This window comes from Eurypyga helias, unplaced genomic scaffold (genome assembly GCF_000690775.1).
Source record: "Eurypyga helias isolate BGI_N326 unplaced genomic scaffold, ASM69077v1 scaffold13749, whole genome shotgun sequence".
NCBI lineage: Eukaryota > Metazoa > Chordata > Aves > Eurypygiformes > Eurypygidae > Eurypyga > Eurypyga helias.
The window spans coordinates 23,049-46,164 of NW_010274004.1; the positions used below are offsets into that span (position 1 = coordinate 23,049).

At 46.7% G+C, this 23,116-nt stretch overlaps 1 protein-coding gene across 1 annotated transcript in view; it reads left to right on the plus strand.

Moving 5' to 3' along the window:
• The window catches only part of LOC104515632 (protein-methionine sulfoxide oxidase MICAL3-like), a gene marked incomplete at its 5' end in the record, with an annotated part of 41,719 nt that extends 21,153 nt beyond the window's left edge, over nucleotides 1-20,566 (plus strand). The window contains 6 exon segments of the mRNA XM_010159682.1: nucleotides 876-983; nucleotides 1,525-1,618; nucleotides 16,160-16,225; nucleotides 18,552-18,651; nucleotides 19,650-19,723; nucleotides 19,807-20,566. Coding sequence (XP_010157984.1) covers nucleotides 876-983; nucleotides 1,525-1,618; nucleotides 16,160-16,225; nucleotides 18,552-18,651; nucleotides 19,650-19,723; nucleotides 19,807-19,991 — 627 coding nt within the window.
• Between the last annotated feature and the right edge of the window lie 2,550 nt (nucleotides 20,567-23,116).

Here is a 23,116-nt window from a genome sequence, read left to right on the forward strand (position 1 = left end):
AGCACAGCCAAGCAGTAAACCTGATAAAATACTGAACCTTGTTTCAGTAATGTTAAAAAGACTGACTTATTTTTAAACTAGTTTCACTGAGAGAAAAGAAGAGGAGGAAACACCTTTCTGTTTCTACAAACATAGCCTTTCTCCCTTTGGGTGTCTTCTGGTGTTGTACCATTCCAGTTTTAGTTTCGGGGTTGTTTGCTCTGTTTTACACCAGCCAGTTTGGTGGGGTGGCTCTTGAGATGGGATTTCCCATCTCACACCAGAATGTCATATTGCTTTCAAATGACTTTTTGCCTTCTCGATTCGTAGGAAAGCTGCACAGATTTACACAGGCAGTCTTTACCAGTTATACCAGTATGACTCCCGGCTATGGATGTTTTTCCTCCAAAATAAAACAGGGAGAGGGGAATACCAGTGCAACTAGTGCATAATCATTTCTTATCTTATACTGCTGTAACTGTTCAGGTAGACATGCCTTTACCCACCCTCTTTTAAAATGAAAACAAGGTGACCCCTCTATATGGTACTCATTGATTTAACTAAATCGTTTTGGCTACATCTATTGAGAAATAGAATAAAAGCTGCTTTGGTCTTTGAGGGGGAGGTTTCATACAGCAGTGGAAGACAGGGCTGGGGCATTACAGAAAGTCACAGCTTTGCAGTTGGCTTATATGGTTCTTCACTCCTGATTTGACCCTGAAATTGTTGCTCACTGCACTGTGAACACCTTTGCCTACGGAAGCTTGACTTTTGACACAGCCATGGCAAAGACAGAACACCTCCCTTCTGAGATTTTTGGAAGAGAAAATGGTCATCCCTCCCCCCATACATCTGAGCGTGCAAATAACATCTGCCCCTGGTTTTCTTTCCTTCAGAGAGCCTACACAGAAGAGGAACTGAACGCCAAGCTGACCCGTCGAGTGCAGAAAGCTGCCCGTAGACAAGCCAAGCAAGAGGAGCTAAAGAGGTTACACAGAGCTCAGGTAGTGTCTCACAGTCATCTTGTTAAGGCAGACAGTTAAATCTGTGTGAAAGCACCACAGTCCTGATGTTCCTCTGTGTCAGAAGAGGATCCAGAGATGGAACATTCCTATTTCTACACGACTGTCCCTGCTCCCACTCCCTCTTTCAAATCGGATTTCCTGTCACAGATACAGGAAGAATGGCTGAGACCCATCATGTTAGTTTTACAGCGAGAAAAATAATGGCCATAACACCTTTCTAGCTGGAGATGAGTGAAGCATCATGCACTGAATGGAACAGATAATACCTGGTGAAGCTGCACTGCTAGATTATGCTGCTAATTAGCGTTACCAAATTAACCTTTAATTACCAGACAGTCTGTTGGAAAACGTCTGGCATCATCTGTAGGTGTGGGATTTGCTTAAAACGTGCAGCGTTGAATAGAAATGCTTGTTTTTGCAAAGGCTGGTTTGACTGAAGTCACGTGGTGCGGGATGAGTGCCGCAGGCAGAGCAGGAGAGTTGCTGTTGGTGAGGTTCTGCTCCGTTCTCCCCTGAACAGATCATCCAGCGGCAGCTTGAACAGGTGGAAGAGAAGCAGAGGCAGCTCGAGGAGAGAGGGGTTGCTGTGGAGAAGGCCCTGCGGGGAGAAGCAGGTACCCATCAGAACTTGGTTTGCTTTTTCATGTTTTCTTATCAAGTGCTTGTGCCGTAGTCGGTAGCTGCTTGGATTTTAGAGACAATTGGACCATGATAGCCTAGGAGTCCAGTGTGAATCCATTTTCCCCTTTCTACTATCTTTTTGAGGACACGTTTTTCCTGTGTTTCTTCTAATTCTGGGCCTTCCCTATCAGCAGAGACTTAGTTCACTTGTCTTTGCCGGAGGCTTAGGAGATGATTCTCCAACTATTAATGAAGGCTGTCTGACTGTGTCTGCATATTACTGGATATTACAGCTAGAAAATGCAGGGGTTTTCTAGCTGCAATCCACACAAAGCTGTCACAGCAAGAGAACCCTGCTGGTATGTCAAGGAAGTAATTGTGAAATTGTGTGCGCTCTCTCTGTTGTGTTGGATTACTGAGGTAGTGTCCTTACAAGGGACCATCACAGAACATCTTCTTCACTGCACAGCCCAGCACACTGGCTGCTTCCGACAAAGTTGTGCAGAGCAGAAACGCACACGTGTGCTAGAAGGTATCCATGCCAAGCCGTTAACGGAACATTGTGTGTACTTGAAATTAAATTAAATGAGTGTCATCTGATCTGGCAAGCATTTGAGTGGAGGAATACTTGGTTCTGATAATGCTGACAGTACAATGATTTGGAGAAAAGAATCCTCAACTGCAAGGGCTTAGATATCCAGCAGGCAGATGCAGCGTGCAGATGCCTGACAGGCCCAGGACTGTGTACCTGATTACAGGGCCAGAGGTCAGAAATGGTAATAGCAGAACAGGTGTTTGGAAAACACTGTGGCTGGTTGCTTGGACTGAAGAGCCACCGCTGTGCCTGTGAGGATGGGACTTGATTAAGCGGCGAAGGTTCACCAGAGAAGTCCGTTGTGACTTCCCACCAGTTACTACTCGGCCAGGATTGGGTATGTTTGATGCTCCCTACGGTGTGCCAAAGCAGCGGGACTGGGTGCTTACCAAAGCAAATAGGTCCTGCAGGTGTGGAGAGTGACTGTGAGGACTTCAGTGGTTTTGTGATCTGACTGACTTTGCGGGTCCGAAAAAAATAGCCTGGGGCAAAAACTCTTTCTCTGCGGTGGTGCCTCCTTCCTTATGCTGTGTATTTTTGTGTAGCCCCACTCTGTTCTCTCAGTCACTGCAATTACAAAACCCACCTCTTACCTCCCATTGTTCTTTTTCTTTTTCTTCTGTTCATCTGGATGTCCCATCTTGATTGCTTAGCAAGTAAGACATGCTAAGATCACTTCCACATAAGACATGTCAGCACAAGTGGGAAATCTCAGCAGCTGAGAGAACGTTCTTCATGACACAATGCTCTCTCATTGAAGAGTGAGAGAAGAATGCCTAAAAAACATTCAGAGCGGGCAGAATAAGACCAAAAGTAAGAATTGCTATTTTATATGGAAGACTGCAGAATTAAACCCTTGTACAAGTAAGTTTTTGCTCCCTGCTCTCCCAAAACGGAAGCAGCCTTAGGTGAGCTGGTGTATTTGTGAATTTCCTAGCAGAATTACAAAAATGTAAGTCACTCTTTGCAAAATGAATCTTTTCTTCAGGAAGTCTCTAGGGTATGGTTTGCTCTTGCAACATGTTTCTGCCAACAGATCATATGTTACAGAAGCTTAACTCTGTCATAAAGAATTCACCAGCCTCAAGTCTTCCAGTTATTTCAGGGGATTAACAAGAAATGCGTTCTGTTGGGGAGAAAAAACCGATCAAAGCATGCTCTAACCTGTGTTGACTGAAACACAGTTCCATGCTTCACCTCTCTGGCCACTCCTTCATGGATGTTTTATGGATGTTTGCAGGAAAATAACCGAATTTCTTCGTTTTAAAGTCTGCAGCATCACGTTCCACAAGTAGAATTAATTCCTGCCTCCAGTAGCTGGAGGGCAGTGTAATTTTCTTGTCATCTGCATTGCCCAAGATCCTGACCTAACAGTGACCACTGCTTTCAGCAAGTGCCGTTGTGTGAAGCTGTAGAGTCACACTCTTGTCTCTGGTGGGTCCCTCCGTGTAAACAAAAGTTGAAAAAGAAGGATAGTGCATGAAGTGGTGGTGTCATCTGAAAAGAAAGCTCTTCGCTTCTAATAATCTTGTGCGAGGGGGAGGGCAGGAGGTGTGCATCCTGTGCGCATAAATAGGGAAGGATTGCAGTGCAGGATGGAGTGATGGCTGTCCCATAGACAGCAACCAGGGTTAACTCTTGGGGGAGAGTGTAGTGGGCTCTGTAAGGAGTGGGTTATTCAGCTTCCCTCTCTCTGGGGAAAGAATAACTCACTTGCTGACTTAGGCATTTAAATATGAAGTTTTAAATAGTAATAGTTTTCCTACTGCTAGATACTTGAAAATCCTGACAGGATAAACATAATTCTGTATTCTGTAACGATGCTTTTCTTTTTCTGCTACAGAAAAAGATAGACAGGACCATCTGAATTACTCCTCTATGTCATTTATCATCTTTTAGCATGTTGCCTGTTAGTCATCTTTCCTGTCTGAGAAGGATTTTCAAATTTTGCTAAGGGAAGAGGTCTTCCATTAGCTTTAATTCCTCAGACCTGACCTTTGGACCTCTTCCTGTTTTTAGAAAAAAGTACTTTTCCAGTGGTCCGATAAGAACAAAACCCAGTACGTTAGTTAAGAATTTGTTTACTTAGAAGAATTTTGCTTCTGTTTTCCGTGCATTTTGCATTATCCTTATTACGTTCTGGCCGAGTGACTTACACTGAGGAGACTGCCAGTAAATTCTTCACAGTGATGCCCTGCTGTCTTCCTGAGAGGCTACAGTTAACTTCACTCCTAGCAATAGGTGCAGGCAGCTCAGTACTCTTCGCAGGAATTTCACTCCCTGTCTGATAGTTGTCAAATTTTATATGATGATATTAGCTATTCACCTAAGTCAGACTCAGAAACATTTTGGAGGTCATTGTCAACTTTATTTTTGACAACATAATTGCACCTTCTTGGCTACCTCCTTGGCTTTCCCCTGTTTAAACTGGCTCAGCCTCAGGCAAGGCGCTCTTGGTCTTTTATTCTTTTAGAGGCTGAATGCTCGACCTGCCGTTTAGCTGGTGCTTCAGAAAATGATCTCACACCCTGTGTTTACCCAGTTGCCATAAGAGGTTCTCTGTGCTTATCTTTGAAAATCTCAGCCTTTGATAGCTGCATTCACACAGGAATGAATGATTTGGAGTGTAAGCTCTGTTTCAAATGACAATGTAAGCTCTATTTCAGGTGGCAAGTTTGTCATATACAGGTGCTCTGAGCTTTTTTTCCTTCCCCTCCCCCCCACTTTCTTTTGTATCATGGATTTCACTGCGAAGGTGAAGTAGGACAATCTCAGTGAAGAGTTTTCCCATTTTTCTGGGGTGTCCCAAGAGACACCTTGAATGGGATTGCAATTCATGTAACTACTTCCTATAATAGTGTATTTGCCTGTTTGGACATCCTTATGGCTGGTTTCCTGTGTGAATTTTTCATTTTTTCAGTTATTAACTTTAAAATATGTCAAATCAGAAATTCCTAGAACCTTTTTTTATTTTCCCCCCTCATCCTGCTTTAGCATAACGTTTGCTAGTAATTTTTAAGAGCTGGGAAAATGTCTCCTACTGTCAGATCAATACTGAAAACTTTCAGAGCCACTTCTTTAGTGGCCAGCAGGTCGAGGGAGGGGATTTTCCCCCTCTACTCTGCTCTTGTCAGACCCCACCTGGAGTGCTGCATCCAGCTGTGGAACCCTCAACATCAGAAGGATATCGACCGGTTGGAGCAAGTCCAGAGGAGGCCACGAAGATGCTCAGAGGGCGGGAAAACCTCTGCTATGGGGACAGGCTGAGAGAGTTGGGCTTGTCCAGCCTGGAGAAGAGAAGGCTCCGGGGAGACCTTATAGCACCTTCCAGTACCTGAAGGGGCTACAAGGAAGCTGGGGGGGACTTTTTACAAGGGTCTGTAGTGACAGGACAAGGGGGAATGGGTTTAAATTGGAAGTGGGAAGGTTTAGATTGGATATCAGGAAGAAGTTCTTCCTGGAGAGGGTGGTGAGGCACTGGGACAGGTTGCCCAGAGAAGCTGTGGATGCCCCATCCCTGGAAGTGTTCAAGGCCAGGCTGGATGAGGCTTTGAGCAACCTGGTCTAGTGGAAGGTGTCCCTGCCCATGGCAGGGGGGGTGGAACTGGATGGTCTGTAAGGTCCCTTCCAACCCAAACCATTCTGTGATTCTATGATTCTTTACATCAACTGAACCGTATGCAGTGAGAACAGTGCTCTCGACACTCCTTTCTGGCTGTTCCCCAGTGGAACGTTACACAGTGCCAGGCTCTAGGTGTGCCTTGTAGGAGCTGTGGACCTGCACATCTGTTCCGCACACTCCCGGGCAGGTTCTGCTCTGGCACAGGCCCTGCATTACCAGAAACGCACGTGCCCGTCTTTCCACAGCGAGGCGTTTGCCAGTCGTGTCAGTGCTCAGCCCGTGCCTTCCACCCCTGCACTGTACACACACGTCTTCTTACAAACCGACCCTTACACCTTTCCTGCAGCTGACCTAAGAAGTGACGCCGTTTCCTTCTGACATACTGCTCAGGGTGGGAGCAACACGGTTAGTTGTGCTTTTCTCAGAAGAGCAGGAGGCATGGGTGTCAGGTACTGGTGCAGACGGATACCCATCAAGTGTCTCTGTGTAGACCTCCTGAGTTTTCTCCCTGGAAGTCCTCGCTTGCCTGCTGGGAATTTTCTCCTCATCTTCCCAGTATATATGTTTGTGATCTATTTGTGTGTGTGTACATATATGTATATATACAGAGAAAGAGAGACATAAAATCTATATGTGTGTGTATATATATATATATGTGCCCACGTGTATAGCTGCATGTTTCTTGTTTGCCTTTGTTTCTGTCTCTTGTCTCTTTCTCCTATATTGCTGTGATTGTGTGGGGCTGGGGTGGGTATCCGGTTCAATAACTCTGTCTTCACCGATTCCTTGTTGTAGACTATTGGGGAGAGTCTTATTACAGTGACCTCATCGACTTGCATCTGGGTGGTATGTATAGCTGAACCTCCTGCTGACACTAACCCTGCTGACACTTCCTCCCCACCCCTCCCTTCACCTACTTCTCCCATCCTTGGCTCACAAACAAGAAGAAACAGCCCTTGCACATGCCTGGCTGTAGCAGAACCCCTTTTCCAGCTCAGGAAGAGGAGATCCTGGCATGCTCCGCAAACCATGTGTAAGGCTCCCTCTTCTGTTTTCCACAGTGCTGATTGTTTCAAAATTCAGGTACTGTTTTCCCTTCAGCTGCCTTCCCTGCTAGCAGTGGAAGGCTGTTCCGGTTTTTTGCTTCTCCTTTGCAGAGTCCAACTCTACCATTGAAATCCCCTTTAGGAAAATATTCTGATGTGAAGGGGCAGCAGAGCTGACCAGCTCCCAAGAGCTAACAGCACCGTAAAGGATTAGTCATGCCATTGCCTCCCTCTCCCCTCCTGAGGCTCGTTTCCTCCCTCCAGAAAAAAACAGAATGTGGTGATGATCTAACAAAAACACAGTGCTCCCTCGGGGGACTTTGGAAACACTTGCAGATGGCAGAGACTTCGTTCTTGTTTTGCCTTACTGTAAGGTGAAGGGAGAATCTGCTGGTAAGAGTTCCAGTCATTTTTGCTGGAATCTGCCGTTGGAGTTTTCAGTCAGCTCAGTTTGCATCGTTACACAGCTAAGGAGCTTCTTGCTATGCTATTTTCTTCTAATATCTCATCTAGTGCTAAACACACGGTGTTTAGCTCGGTTTTTTCACAGAGAAATTGTAATCTGGTCATCACTCTGCACTGTGGTTTCTGCATTTACGTAATTAACGTTACTTCCCAAATCCTGAAAAGTAGCTGGATAACTTTTGGGTTGCAAATGGCATTTCTTTAGCATTTGCTCATCTTGAAAATTACAATTCCCTTTGCTAGTTTATTCACCCCAAATCTATTCTTACAAAATGAACGCATCTGTTGGCGGGTCAGGAGAAAGCAAGCTCTGCCCAGCTGCCTTGTCATCTCACTTGTCTTTCAGAATATCAAGTTGCTTGATCCTAAAGCTGTTTTTTTTGTTGAGGGCGTACATTACAGTCCAACTCTGCAGAGTGGAAGAGCCATGCGCTCGAGGCCTGATCCAAGACGCATCCCTAGAAGTTTTCCCCCAATTTCGTTGTGCTCTGCATTTGATCCTTCAAACAAAATCTTGCCCAGGCTTTTAACTGTCATTTTTTCTCCCCTTCCAGGGGGAGGCTGTCCCACATAGTGTCTGTCTGTTGGGAATGACTCCAAATTCTCCTGGCACAATGGGCCTTATTGAAGAACATCTACCTGAATTAAGGTTTAAAAACGGAAGACTTTTCTCCTAAGGAGACCTAATTTGCTGTCCAGTTCCCCTGTGCTAATTTTGACATGACAGTCCTCCGCTGGCCCTGTGCTTGAATCACTGTTCAGTCCCTCTGGAATTCTTTCCTGGGATATCTTCTGCAGAGAGACTTGGAAACCCTTTCCCTGGTTATGCCCATCAGGGCTGGCACATACCCTTCTGAGCACAGAGCAGGAGCTGTAAAAGGGTTGATGCTGAATTACAGTTAACAGACCCTTATCCCTATTTAATGCTATTTCCACTGTACCTCTCCCTCCTCCTGCTTCTCCTCCTAATGCCTCTTTAGAGACAGCGACCCCATCAAAATCACTAATAGTGGCTTTACGAAAAGCAAAATGATTTTTACTTAAAGGGACACTGTCATTTAAAAAAGTGATTGTGTTGCAGAAAATCCCGACTTAAAATTGAATTTACTTTTTACTTTTTTTCTTGTTTGCTTTTTCCAGTTCTCTGAGCTCTCTCACCCCAGAGGGGTTATTTTTTGATTTTGTGTTACAGGCTGGTTTTATTTATATGGTGACTCAGTCACTTGGGCTTCCAGCGGTCAGAGACAATGTTCAAGCTTTTAAAAAATGGTTGGTATGTTTTAAAATCATACCAAGTTTCTGCTCGTCTCAAAAATCACCTTTTTTTGAGACAAACTTTAAAAAACTGTATTGGGCAGTATCCCTTTAAATGCAGCGCGCCAGTGTAGCCTGCTGGAGTACGTGGCTTCATAGAACCGTTTTGTTGCCTCTCTAATTTGCTTTACATTTGCTTTTGGGGCTGCCAGAGCACTTTTGCCAGAAGGGATGCGTTGCTCTGGTGATACCTGTCGCTGTTCAGCGGCAAGCGTAGAGCTCAGCTCCGAACTTAACGTGTCCGTGCAGGATGCTGCGTCTGGGCGGAGTGCCGTTCAAATCCCTGGAGCACCGTGCGGCTGCGTGGTCCTGCTGAGCGCCGTGAGCAGCTGGGGTGGCTGCCTGGTCACTTGCTCTGCTGGCAGCTGGTGTCACCGAGGCATAGGCATGACTCTAGAGTCATGCTGTCGGTAACACGATAAGCAAAATTGCAAAATACATGGAGAAGTTATCTGTAAGTTGGTAATAACTTTTGCATGATTAGGGCATTAATTTATTCCGGATTTTCTTGACGCTAACGGGAGTTGCGTTCCATTTAGTTGTTACAGATTGCGCAACGACTTCTGCAAGGGAGTGGTAACTTCTGACATCCTTGGTCAAGTTCCAGTTTGCAGGATTACAGTTTGCTATCTTAACTAGCCCTGTTGCTCTGCTCAAATGCCATAATCCTCTCTTCCTGTTCCAAAATGTCCTGTACCGTTGCTGTAAAGCAGATGTTTCGGTCCACACTGCAGATGGTCACATTTCAATTCAGAGTAATTATTCCTGTATCGTATATGTGGTCATGTTAGAAGAACGTTACAAGGTTGCAGAGCCCACTGAAATTAAGGTCTTGTGTTATGTTGCTGTGTCAATGGATTTGTAACCTGTGGATCCACCGCAGAGAGCACTGCCTCCTGCCCCTGACTGACAGCAACGCTAGGTTGTCACCCTCCGTAGATCCTCACGGGGAGGAAACGGGACACGGTCAGTGGATTTCACAGCTGGCAGCTGTGGAATGGTGAGACTTGAAAACAGGGATTCTGAGCCAGACGCTGGAAGGGTATAACGCTCTGGTGGATACACACACTCTTTGTCCTTTTTATTCCCTCTTTCCAGACAGTCCGTGTCCTAATCCTGTCTTTTTCCATCCAGAGCTCCTTATCCCAGCATCCACGTTCATTCTCAGTCCCAGTTTCTGCTTCTCAGGCATTTCATTTTAATCCTGCCGCCTTGACAAAGAAATCCTAGCACTCTACCCTTCAGTCCTCCTCTTCCTCCCCACTAGCTGTTCATTCCCGCTCTCGTCTTCCTACTGACTCAGTCCCTGCAGTCTCAATCCCTGCCTCTGGCCTTCTCCCAGAATTTTTGAGCTCTGCTCCTTCTTCGACCCAGCATTATTTGTCTGGAAAAGTTCAGGTCATGTCGTCTTCACAAATCTGCCTCCTCCTTTCACCCCTTACCCCTGTTTCCCTCTCCTCTCCGTCTCTTCTCCTTGAGCAGTTTGCATTCTTAGTCTCCTGAGTCCCAGCCTCAGTTCCTTCTTACCCACTGGTTCCTTGTCCCAGTCTGCTCATGTGCCTCTGGAAAGTACCTCTGTTGTTCCCTCTGGCTTCCTTTTCCTTGCACCCGGCAGGGAATCACTGAGGAAACAGCCCCCCACTCGTGTCTTGCTTTGCTCTTGGCTGGACCGTGCCGAGACAGGCGAGGTGGACATGAGGGCAGCTGGTAGGTCCGATAGTGCCCATTTCACACGCGTTCCCCCTTCCTGACAAGAGTCTTAGGAACATCAGGTAAACAGGGCTAGGGGGGAAAGTCCGATTGTGGGGCTTTTTTATTCTTTGTACTTTGTTTAAAGCACATGCTACAACAACTGCAGTTCTTATCAGCTTATTTAAACTACCGGGGCTGACTGTGTCCTTCCAAGCCCTGCAGATCTCGCTCTGCAGGGCTGGAGTCCGATATACTCAAGCGGAACAGTCCTATTTCTCGTGATTGGCAAACACAGCTCCCCTGGAAGAGGAGTGGAGTTGTAAGATAAACATTGTTTTCGCAGTCTGCAGCTGCTTTTGTCACTGAAGTGCATTGGTAACATGTTTTCTTCGCTGTAAGTTTAGAGCAGGAAAGAGCACTTGATAAGCAGAACCTGATAAGTAGAGAACTTGTTAGGTACTGGAAGCAAGCAGTTATCACGTATCTGCTTCTTTCTGTAAACCTCTCACAGCCGCACACGGAATCCAGCAGTTTTGGGAAGACAGGGCCGGTGTGGGACTGCGCCAACGCTGACTGCATTTTGAAGTGCCTTACGGTCTAGCAGAAGACTTCTGTGCAGTCATTTGTGTGTGTGTTCTGCTCCAGATAATGCTTTCCCTGGTTTTCTTTCCTCTCACCTTTTCTTTTTTGGGGGGTTTTGTTGTTGTTGGTTGGTTTTGGGGTTTTTTTCCCTCTCTCTCCTGCTGCGTAAATAAAGGTGTGGTTCAGTTTACATGACAGTTCAGTGGTCTGTGAGCTTTGCCGAGGTTTGTTCCAATGATGGTACCTCAGAGGGTATGGATTTTGAGAGTTTTAGTAAGCTGTGAAGTCAGACACACAGAGTCACGTGCTTAGGGGACAGTGGTCAGAGTCCATGCCCTCAACTTGGTACAGTTGTGTGGATGCAATTCTCCAAGCGTGGCTTTCTGTATCCCTGTTCTTCTACACCGCCTTCACCAAATAGTGAAATTGGAATGCTTTGTTTTTCAGCACTCGCGTTTCTGACCATAACTGATTTTTAAAAGGTGGGAAGGAGGATATTTCTTATCATCGGTGCACAGTTTGTCTTAACTGATCTCTTTTGGTCTGAGCCTTATTTTACGCACGGAGTTGAAATGAGAGCTCTTGGTCTGCCTGCTAAATGGGTGATGGAAATTGTGAGGAGAGTACGAATTTCTGAAATACCACACTCCTAGCTTGTGAGGTCAAGTGCCAGCATGATGGTGCATGAGAGACAAGATTAGCCGCAGAGCGGGGTTTCCTGCCCGGCGTCGCTGATTTAGTCAGCAACACAGAAATAAAGTCTTTGGACGCAGAGCTTGCAAAGGATGTGATCTGATTTGGGCTGTGGTGTATCTGTTCAGGTCACTTTGATTCGCAGTGGCACACCAAGTGTCAGAAATCATCGCAGCTCCCATACCACAGGACATGGGCACAGAGGGAAGGGGTTTGGTGGTATCTGCCACCCCAAACTTCCTCCTGCTGTGATCCTCATCTTTCGTTTTTACGACTGTGCTTCAGATTATGAAGAACTGTTACGTAGCTATGGCAGAAAAGGACCAAACCAGTCTGAGGTATCGCTCTTTAAACAATAGGAAAACGAAAAGTAGGGAAGAAGACAACACCCCAGCGTGGCTTGTGTGCCAAAGCCCAGCGCCTAGTGAAAAGCAAGGTACATTTTCATGGGGGCGATACAATCTCAGTTCCTTGTTTTGAAGAGGCTTTGGAGCTATGGTATTTATTCCCAGCCTGGCTGTTGGTTTCCACCACCGTAGCAAAGCCTGCAATCCCTCAAGGGTGCTATGGCAAACAAGGGCTTTCTTGTCACGGCTGCGTGAGAGATCTTCCAGGAAGATCCGCGAAAGGCTACTTTTCACAGAGGCAAGGTGATTCCAGTGGCTTGGTTGAGGGGCTGTAGCTAATCTACAAGGCAGAGCTGCTACCTCTCCGGGATGTTCGGTGTGCTGAGGAGCTGGGGCACGCTCCTCTCCCCAGCTCACCCTCTGCGTGCCGTCCTTGCTGCTCGGCTGCTGGCCTCGGCTCTGGAGGCTTTACCTGCGTTTCGGAGAAGTGGGCTGGGGGCGTTAAGAACGAGCCTGTTGGCAGTTTTGCTTCTCCGGAGGGGTGGAGTGGGGAAACGCGATCGTTTTCCATCCGGAAGCTGTAGTCACAGCTCAGGCTCTTAGTGACGGCACGGAGGGAACCCAAGGAGTGCTCAGAGAAGTGGTTCTTCTCTTACCCTGCAGCTCCCGACCGAGCTGCTCCAGTGGAGCAGTGGTAGCTTGCATGGCCGCTGCCAGCAGCGCTCTTCCCGTGCCCTGGGTGACGGCTTCCCGTGCCCTGGGTGATGACCCGTGTCGCCAGGCGGGGCCTGGGTTTTTTGGTGGTGGTGGAGACTTAAACCAGAAAGGGGGATTGTTCTTTTTTTTTTTTTTATTTTGCTCAACAAGAGAGTTGTTCCCATCTGGCCCTGACTCCATGACCAGGAAAATGGCCTTGCAGTGATGATTGTGGTTTTAATTCAATGAGCCCTTGAGGTGGTGATGTCTCTTCTCTAAACAAAATAATACTGATGCTATATACTGTAGTGGGGGCTTTGGGAGAAATAAGGATTTCCATTATGTAATCAGACAAGTGATAAAGACAAGGTAGATGAGACAGTTTTTAACACCATATGGGTACTTTGGGGATTGTGTTGTCCTCCTTTTTAATAGTCCTGGGCGAGGAGTACAGCCTTTTTCCACATAAATATACACAGTGAGAGCTCTTGATGGGAAGTTGTATTTTGTTTGTTTGTTTGTTTTTTAAATTAACCTTGACAGGAATGTGAATGATGAGACATTCACTGTCTGAACTTATCAGCTGGCTGGGGGAATGCTTTTATTATTTATCCAATGATTTCCCTCCCCTCCCCCCAGTTCTCTGTTTGTGAAACAGTTAAGAAAGAGGGCTTTTCTTGAAAGAGTTAATCTGAAGGGATAATGAAATCTGTGACATGAACTACACTTAAAGATTTGTTACTGTCAGTGGGAAATCTTTATCCATTTCAGGGAATACGATAAAATGGAACTTTCTAATGTTAAGAGGAAAAACTTATTCCTGTCTGCTTGTAGTATCTGTACCACATGTATCAATACTCTCCGTTAGCAAGGGTGGGGAGGCAGTTTTCATGGCTGTCACCTTAGAGAAGTTTTCTAAAATAGATTTAAAATTCTACTGCATGATACATGCTTTAGAGCCTAATAATTGGTGACGTTTTCACAGCTTTAGGGAACTCTAAGAGGTAAGTTTTCAGGTTGGGCTTTACTCTGTCCTCGTTGTTTAGGACCTCCAGTACATAAGGAAGACTACTTAAAGCTTTGCTGATCATCCTGGGCTGGACAGAAGTTGTTCTAAAGCAGTTGTAACGGTCATATAACCTGTATTCACTGATGCAACTGCAATTTTCCTCTGGAATAATTGGAAAGCATCTTAATTGTACAGGCTATGTTCATTATCTCACTGAAAAGCAGTGTTAACGTTTCCAGTAGCAGGACTGTTCTAGATACCGTGGTCTTCGGAACTTGGTTCAAGGACGTGTTTTCCTTAGACGAGAGTGGGAGGATACTATTTCTGTTAAAAAATAGCACTACTAAGAGCAAAGGCAGAAAACCTCGTTGCAGGGAGTGGGTTCTGTGTTACAGCCTTCTGTTGTTTAAGCACTGTGGCTTTTGACTGAAGCCCAAAGATGGTATCTTCTCCTAGTGTCACACCGCTGAGGACAAGTTAGTAGCTTGTGGTCACGTCGCAATGAGATGAATGGCGTTTTCACACACCAGCTATTTATTTTCAGATCAAATACAGCAGATTGGGAATTTCTCAACAAGCCTATATGTCCATGGTTTGAAGTGTATAAATCTAGCTGTGTTTCAGTTACCAGCTTCCCATATACACACAAAATTCGTAATGGAATCTCAAACCTGGAAAAGCTGAAGTGGATTTTTCCATATGGTTAAATATCCATCTCCTGATCCCCCCAGGACCAAGTCAGAGTATTAAGGCATTAGAAGAAGTATTAAAGCATTAGAAGGCTTCATGCTGAATAGGATAGGGTGTGAAATAAAAAAACACAATCGCTGTCATGCACTGAATGTTATGCTTTGTATGGAAGCCGATTCTTCACAGTGCATTTGCACTTTGGGTCTTTTCTTGTTTGTTTTTGCTTTTGTAACCTAATCTGTGAAATGACAATTGCAGGAAAACAAAGCCCTGGTACTTTTTCATTTTTAAATGAAGAAGTTGGCAAATTCTGAACTATAATTAAGGTTCTGGTACTGTCAACTAATGTTGGTACGAAGCTTTATTTGTAACTGTCAACTGGCCAACTGTGGCACCTCTCCCAGCGTTGCCCCTTCCTGCTCCCAGCACCCAGAGGTTTCTTCCTGGCTGAGAAAGCCGCGCTGCTCAGTCGCAGGCTTTGAAGCTGATGTGCTCTCCCTCTCGCTCCAGTGTGTCCTCCATGTGCTGGTCCAGTTCTGTGATGGTCCCTTCTAAAGCCTTCCCAGTTCACAGGCAGTCCAGTTCTGTAAAACTGTCTCTGAACTGTGTGTATCAAGCTCTGCTGACTTCTCCAACATGAGCATTATTCTTGCCGTATTACTGTTGTGGAGTTTATGCCTTTTCCCAGCACAGAAATGCCTCCCCTTTATAAACGCGGCTGTGCGCTGAGAGCAGTAAGCGTTCCGTTCTGCTAGCTCTGGTTCAGGCTCCTCACCTTCCTGGTGCTTACGTTCTCCTGTGATTTTGGTTAATTCCAACCGTTCATCTCTGTGACTGCTGAAGAGCAAATTCTCGGTGTTAAAACAGCTGAACCATTTGAGGGATGAGGTGTTTGTCCTTCACTGGCTGACAGACAAGACGAATAAGATTGAATATAACTCCCCGATACTAACAGGACCTGTAAGCTTTGAAACGCTTTGTGAAATGAGAATGTCAAGGGAGAGCTTTAAATTTACCGTTTTAGCTCTGCAGTCATCGCCCCGGCAGCCCCTGGTGAGAATCATGTTTTTATCCATGTAAAAGCCTTTTCCCCTCGAAGCACAACAGTCCGGTTGAGTACACGTGTACTCTCCGTACTTGACACAGCAGATCCTGTCAGGCTGGTTCCACGTTAATCAGATTCTCCATGTGACGTTCCCTGTCTGAAGAAATCATTTTCCATTAAAAAGGACACTTTTACCATCAGTGGATGCTGCCACGGTGATAAGAGCGTGGTCCTGATAAAGCCTTAAGGTAGGGTGGCTGCTTACAGCTGGTGTCCTATGCATGCAGGCGAGACGTTTTGTAACCCCCCTGAAATTTGGCATCTATCAGCAGGAGTTAAGTATTCGTCTCTGCTCGTCCTGACATCTTGTTCACAAACCTGTCAGTTAAAGACCATGTGATTGAAAAATGGACGTTAGGAAAAAGTAGAGTAACAGTAACCTCCTGCCTGGTATTTGTACAGCCCAGAAAGAGTTCACCAGTACCTCAGTCTACCTCTTACCTGTTATCTGTGCTTCCTGGGGGCATTATTCATCTGTAGACTGTATCCCTTGTTTCTGCTTCTCCATTTCTTGTATTTTTTCTTTTCTTTTCTTCTTGTGTTTCCTTTCCTTCTCACCTCTTATGCTTTTTGTCCTTTGCTTGTCTTTTATTTCACCCCTTTCCTCCTCTTCCGTTCCACTTCCAACTTCCTCTTCCTCTCCTGCCTCTTCCTCTTCCTCGTTTGGTCCTATTGAAGTTGAGCCCAATGCCGGGACACCACGTCGTAGACCTCTCTCCTTCTGCCCTTGCTGTGCCCATGAAGGTAACGTAACCTCACACGCTCCCCGTTCTCCTTGACCACAGCTGGGTTGTCGTAGCAGCACTAGTCAGCTAGTGAGCACGAGGCCCCCCAGCCCTTTTCTTGCTGCATCCCCAAACCAACTTCCTCTAGCAACCTGGTAACCAGCTTCTGGGAGCCTGTGGCAAGTTATTAAAGGTGCAGTATGCCTTTTGCTGGTCCTGGCCGTGCTAGGGAGGGCGTAGCGGCTGGGAGGGACGCCAGGCAGCAGCGGTGGGAGCGGTAACCCCGCACCCGGAAGTTTCTGGTTTCATTTGGTGACTTCAGTTTCTCTGGTCCTCCTGAAAGATGTTTGGAAGGTGGGGTAAGGGCAGAAAATCTCCTTCTTTAAATGGCCTTTTAATTAGTCCATAGAGATTAAAGGAATACTGTGTCTTTATAAGGACTGGTTTGCAAAACATCCTCAAACTTTAAAAAGCAGCAGACCTTAAGCTAGAGCAGTTTTCCCCTCATCCGTCTCGCTGAGTGCATTCTTTAACTGTCCCAAATGGAGTTTCCCATAGAGTTTCCATTGCCAAGGCATGGGGGAAGGGGTTGTTGATGTGTGTTCATGGTGTAATTTTGCTAACCACTTACTCTGCTTTTCATGGTGCTCCCTCACATCAGTTGTCAGTGCTCCCTGTCCAATCCTCCCATTATTCCTCTGCTCATTGGCTGTTTAAAAATACTTACGTCTTTCATAGGCCGGTAGCGTTGTGGTTTTGGCTTTTTCTTAGAGGCATTTGTTTTCTATACATCCTGGCATCGGAAAGGATGGGGAGACTTCCCAGTGCTTTCATGGCGCCACAGCACTGGACATCTGCATGTACGGTCTCCCTCTCCTCTGCCGCACGGGCATATTGTGCAGAGATGCTCAGAAAGGAATGCTTGGAACTGAGCAACACACTGCTATAAAGTCTACGGAGCCCCAGGCTCTTTGGGTGGTACAGCCGGGTCTGGTATTCCCCGAGGGTCTGCTATTCCGATTTCTCAGAGGCAGGTGTTCGCCGCCTAAGCTGCGGTTTGATAGGAGCTGTAGGCTCTCTGGTTAGCTCCAGCGCAGCGCTTCCCCGAGATGCCGAGGAGGGAGGCAGGCACAGGTCTGAAATACCACAGCCGTTCATGTGCAGCGTTTCCCAGGGTTTGAACAGTAAGCTTGCTGCTTGAGTATTTTGAGCATCAAAGTGACTGTTGGGAAGTTACTGCTCTTGGTGTAGGCAGTATCTATCTATAATAACACATGTAGACAGGGCTGTTAGTTAATTTAGGATGCCTAGGTTACGTGCAGTGCAAGCTGATAGGACGCAGCAACCCAAAAATACCGTTGAGCTTGATTTGAGGTCTTGCTCCTGCCTCCACTTCCACGCAGGCAGGCGCATTGCTACTGTCCTTGATGTGTCTGATAGGAGTCACAGCATTCATCTCCGGGTAGTTCAGTGTGGAATCAGTGGCCCAGACCAGGAGGTGGCTGGGAGGATCTTCCCTGGTAAGCTCTTGCATTTGATAAATATCAACAGAAGGCTTTGGGAACAGCATTCTGCAGTTTAGTCCATGTAACTCCTGACAGACAGGGGACCCATCAGTGGACTGCTGACTAAATTTAGGAGTTAGTTTTAAAATAAATTAAATACCAACTGAGAGTTCTGTACTAGGTGGCCAAGGCCCAGGGGATTTTTTTATTCTGTTTTGATATATGTGTCTGAGGGTTCTTTTTCATTCCAGTGCTGATGTGCAATACGGTAGAAGTAGTTTCGGTCTTCACTGTGCAGAGGGGATCTTCAAAATGGATAGATAGGTGGCTAGGAGGAGCAGTCAGGAAAGATTTATTTAGCTAGTGAAGAAAAGACCAGGCAAGTTGTTACTTTTGGCCAGTAAAAGAAAAGATTGAGGACATGCAATTGGAGAAAATAAAGGTAAAACACACGGAGTGGCAATTGAATCTGTTTCTGATGAGCACACCTTTAAGTAGCTGCATGAGGATCTGTAAAGCTCTTTGAATGAAAGGAAAAGGGAAATATGTACAGAAATCTGGGCTTTCTGCAGTAAGAGTGAGGAAGAAGCAATCAATTGCAAGAAAATAAATAAATAGATAAATAAACCTCAGGTTCCAAAGTGAAGAGAATCCTTTTGGAGGCGACTTCCACTCTCGTGTGTGCTCTAGGCAAACTGAATGGACCCGGCTTGGGAGTGCTCTGGCAGCATCTTGCTCGGCTTTCTTTGCACATTTTGCCCCATGGTTGTTTTTTGCAGTTTGGGCTTGTAAGGTTTGCAGGGCGTTACCTGAAAGCTTACCAGGTTTCTCTTTTGGCAGGCATGGGTAAGAAGGATGATCCCAAGCTGATGCAGGAGTGGTTCAAGCTGGTGCAGGAGAAGAATGCCTTGGTTCGCTACGAGTCCGAACTGATGATATTGTGAGTAAACGTGCAAAGGTTCAAAAGGGGGATTATGTTACGTGTTGTGTTGGAAGATCTGTCAGTGCTGTCTTCTGTGTCATGCCGGGAGGCCAGTGGCTGAATCTGGGCTGAGAAACACAGCCAAGTGTGTTTCAGAAGAGTGGTAGAAGAAGGGTTAACAGCAATAAGGAATAGAAATTCCAATTATTTGTGCACATGCAGAAGTACAGATGCATGGATAAGTTCGGAGCCCTTCCCAAGCTGTTCTGGGATAAACCACATCTTGTTTGTGCAAATGTTTTCGAGCTATGCAGAAAAAATGTGTGACTCCCTCTGGTTTTGGTAGAGTCCGCTTGAAAGCACAGCCAAAAGTGTTTAATTCAGTCACCTTTGCCACGTGGCCCTTTCTCTCCGCATGTAGCGGGACGCCAGCGCCTCTCATTTGGGCTCTGATGATACTCAGATGATAAGGCTTTTTTTCCTCTTAATGAAACTGGGAGCTTTCTCAGTCCCCACGCTGCAAGTTCACTGGAATTCGTTTCTGAGTATGTCAGCTGACCCAGGCTGGATGGGTGGAAGCTGATCATCTTAGTGCCTGTGTCAGAAGAGCCCCAGGGTGTTGTCTATGTTGGAATCTGGAAAGGCAATGGCCTGGCACGTCCTCAGTTGATCAGTAACTTTGTTTTTAGAGTGGGAAGTGATGGGAGATACACCGAGGTATTGCAGATCTGTTTGTTCCTTCACACCGGGTTAGGTTTAATCCCACCTGTAATATGCTCAGCTTTCCATATTGCGCTTCCTAGCTGAAGGCACAGAACGTGGGATGCTGGAAGTACTTTTAAATCTTTACAAAATATGGCTACAGATCTTAGGTGTTTCAGGAGTTGTTCCAGACCCGACTGGTAAAACGCACAGCAGATGTCTAGAGGGGGAGCAGAAGCTGGGAATGGGTATGAAGCACTGGGAGGAGTATTTTAATACCCCCAGAACTCGGATTCCTGATGTTTCCCTTTCAGTGCTCGGGAGCTGGAACTGGAAGACAGGCAGAGTCGATTACAGCAGGAGCTCCGGGAGAGGATGGCAGTAGAAGGTGAGAGCAAGAGGGAATGTTTCACAGATTGTACGTGCGTACTTCTAGCCTTGTGTGCGCTGATGGGTTTGGTATCTCCGTAGATCACCTGAAGACAGATGAGGAGCTCTCAGAGGAGAAGAGGATCCTGAACGAGATGCTTGAAGTGGTGGAACAGAGAGATTCTCTCGTGGCTCTCCTTGAGGAGCAGCGGCTTCGAGAAAAAGAAGAAGACAAGGACCTGGAGGCGGTCATGCTGTCCAAAGGTTTCAGCTTGAACTGGTCCTGAGCTTAACACATTTACCTCTGCTGGTCTGTGTTGTCCAGTTGGCCTACCCTGAGTTCACCAGAATTACATGGCTAGGAAGATGTTGAAGGGGAAACCTCCGAAGGATCCGACAGCACGCAGGGATTTGGTGTGAAGCACTCAGAAGCCTTTTGATAAGTGTGTTGGCTCCAGAAGCTTAAGTTTTACATGTCTGCAAGACAAGTTGAAGATAGTGAGTGGAGATGGTGGAGTCTCTGTGAGGTCCGATACAAGGGCCGTATTTTTGTGTGTGTGGTAGGAGAGCGAGGAGTAATTCATATGTGGGGAAGGAGGTTAAGGGAAGAAGTGCCCTTAACTAACCTGGATTTACGGCAGTCCATTCCTTTCCCGTTTTTACTACACCACTTGTAATAAAAGGGAGGGAAGCGGCAACCCTCTCTGGAAAATCACAGCAGCCTGTAGCAGCCTGTGTGGTGGAGTCAACTGGCCGAGAGAGCTCCAGAAGCCCAGAGCAACACCTTCTTTGCTTTAGTCTTCCTCCCCACCAAAGAAACCTGCAGTTGGTCGTTACGCATGGATACGAAGAAATAGGAGACAGAGAAGATAACTACTAGTATGTGTGATGGAACTCTCTGCCTGCCTCCTGGTTTTTAGAGGGATGTGGGCATCAGAGGACTCTCTCCCTACCATAGGCTCCTAAATCTTCTTTGTGGGGGAAAAAAGGGGAGAAGAAGAGAGCGGAAAGATGCCCTTCTGCTTTGCTACACACTGGAGAGACAGCTACTGCTGGCCTTAGTCGTCATGGCCACAGCTCAGAGGCTGGTGGGCTTCTTTGTTCTGTCGTCGTTGTGACTGTTTTGACACTGGAAAACACTGACTGTGGGACAGCGGTAAGCGCGTGCTGGGGCCGGGGTGTTCCCAGGCGGCATTCCCTGGCCGTTAGGCCCCTGAAAGGGAGAAGCCCTTAAGTGACTGAACCACCATTAAGACTTTTCAGTGGGTTTGGGTTTTTTTTTTCCCCCTCTGTATTTTGTTTTTGCACATTGGAAACGAAGCTTAAGACCTGCCTGGGCCCTCAGTCACTTTGACCCTTTAATGTCAATTAACTTATTTTTTTAATACTTGAAAGAAGATTCATTTTTGTATCTTTTAGGAAAAAAATGGACGAGTGATGGGTGTGTGTGCCTGCTGCATCCTACAACTTCCACTTCTAAATTACTGGACGTTGTTACCTGTGGCTATTTATTAGTGTTCTTATTAACAATTCGATTGTTACACGTATTTGATTGTGGAGGGAGTGTTTTAAAAAAAAAGGGAAAGACAGCACTGCGGATTGGTCCCTGCTTCACAGCCAGGGCAGCCTTTACGGACCCACGGATGCATCCTGCCCTAGAAGTTTTCCTTTATGACAAAATCCTGCGCAGTCACGGAGTTGTAAGAATCTACTTGTGTTCCTAGCATCATTTTTCTTCTGCACCCCAGGTTCCCTCTGTTGGATTAATAAACTTGTAATTTATTTAAATTTTACATTTTTATAACAAGAAAGCCAAAACTGTGAGGTAGAAATATCCCGTAGGTGTCTCCCTCACTGAAAGAGGGGACCCTCACACTCCTGAGATACAGCCAGAGGGACTTCCGTGAGGACCAACACGGCACTTTTCCTGCTGCATCTGTTGGAAGAAGCTCCTCGTGGCTCAGCCAAGCTGCTGCTTTGCAGTGGGGAGGGTATTCCCTGTAAGCAACGAGCAGGACGTGCACTGAGCGCTCCAGCACCGTTCACTGACAGATTCCCTGAGCACCCCGCGAGCTTCACTTGTCCCGCAGAGCTGAAACAGCACTGTGCGTTAGGTATGTGTCCCATCCTTCCTGTGATGTGTTAAGAGGGGTTTTTTTCCCCCCCCTTTGGGATGCTGACTATGTTCTTCTCTTGTTAAAGCAGTACTACGCCTGCTCCCCGATGTCCTTGAGAGCGTCCCGTTCCCAGGCGTGTTCATACAGCGCACTGACGCTTCCAGCTTGAACTTGCGCTGTTGGTGCAAGGGGTACCCCAGCAGGGCTGAACATCCTTTTGCCCCGAGACAGAAGTTAGCCTGGTTTCTTGCCGTTGGCTCTCTGCCTCCTCCGGAGAGGTCTTCCGTAAGCCAGGGTCTGTGATCTGAGTTCACCTCGGCTCAGGAGCGTACGTCAGGCTGAGGAAGGATGGGTAGGACTCTCCCCAGAGACTCCGAGCGGTGCTGGTTAACTGTGGAAACGTACGTTTTTCCACCTCAAGTGTTCCCCCTTTTATCCCCTCAGTTTTTTCTGCTAAGGCATTACAAATTAAATCCAGATGCTCGTGAAACCAAGCGGGCGGGCAGCTGCAGCGCTGCTGAGCAGCTGTGCTTGTTAGCAGGTGCTACCTGCCACACCAGCCTCACGCAGCGAGGATGTCCAACCAACAGAATTCCTCCCCCCACTGCCAGGCCAGCGCAGAGGCCAGCAGCACAAGTCAAATTGGCAACAGCAGTTTACATAGTCTGCGTTTGAGGGGGCAGTGGAAGCGGAGAGGAGGAGGGAAGAAAGAGGGAAGCTGGATGCGTGGTTTATTGTAAACTGTCTCGCATAGGGAATTGGCCTCAGTCCGGTCTATAGTTCACCAGGTGCACGGACCGTGTCTAACTTAGCAGAAGACCCTTGGAGTGTGAGCTGTAAAATGGAAAGATATCCCGAAGAAGAAGGGCCAGATTGCCACTTTTCCCTGTCGTGCTGGGGGACGTCGGCGGGCGGTGCCACGTGAGGTGTAACGCCCTGCCGCAGGGGAGAGCTGCGCGCTCTGAAACGAGCTCTGTCGGTTACGCGGGAGGACTCCGGCGAGGATGAACACGGAGAGCTAACGTCGCGCAGGAAAGGGAATCTTACAGGCCGTTTTGTATCAAAGCGGGTGAGAAAGGCACAACTTGTATTTGCTGTTCAGTTGCACTTTAAGAATATGACTTGCATATCAGATACTGGGGTTTTTTTACTATCTGACTATTTTTAATTCAAATTTTATATTTTTAAACCTGAAGAAGGCTCTTGTGACCACAAGATTCCTTATTTGTATCCGAATCCGCATAGGAAGTTCTAGCCCGGGTGGGCGGCAGCACCTGACTCGGCCAAGCGCGTCC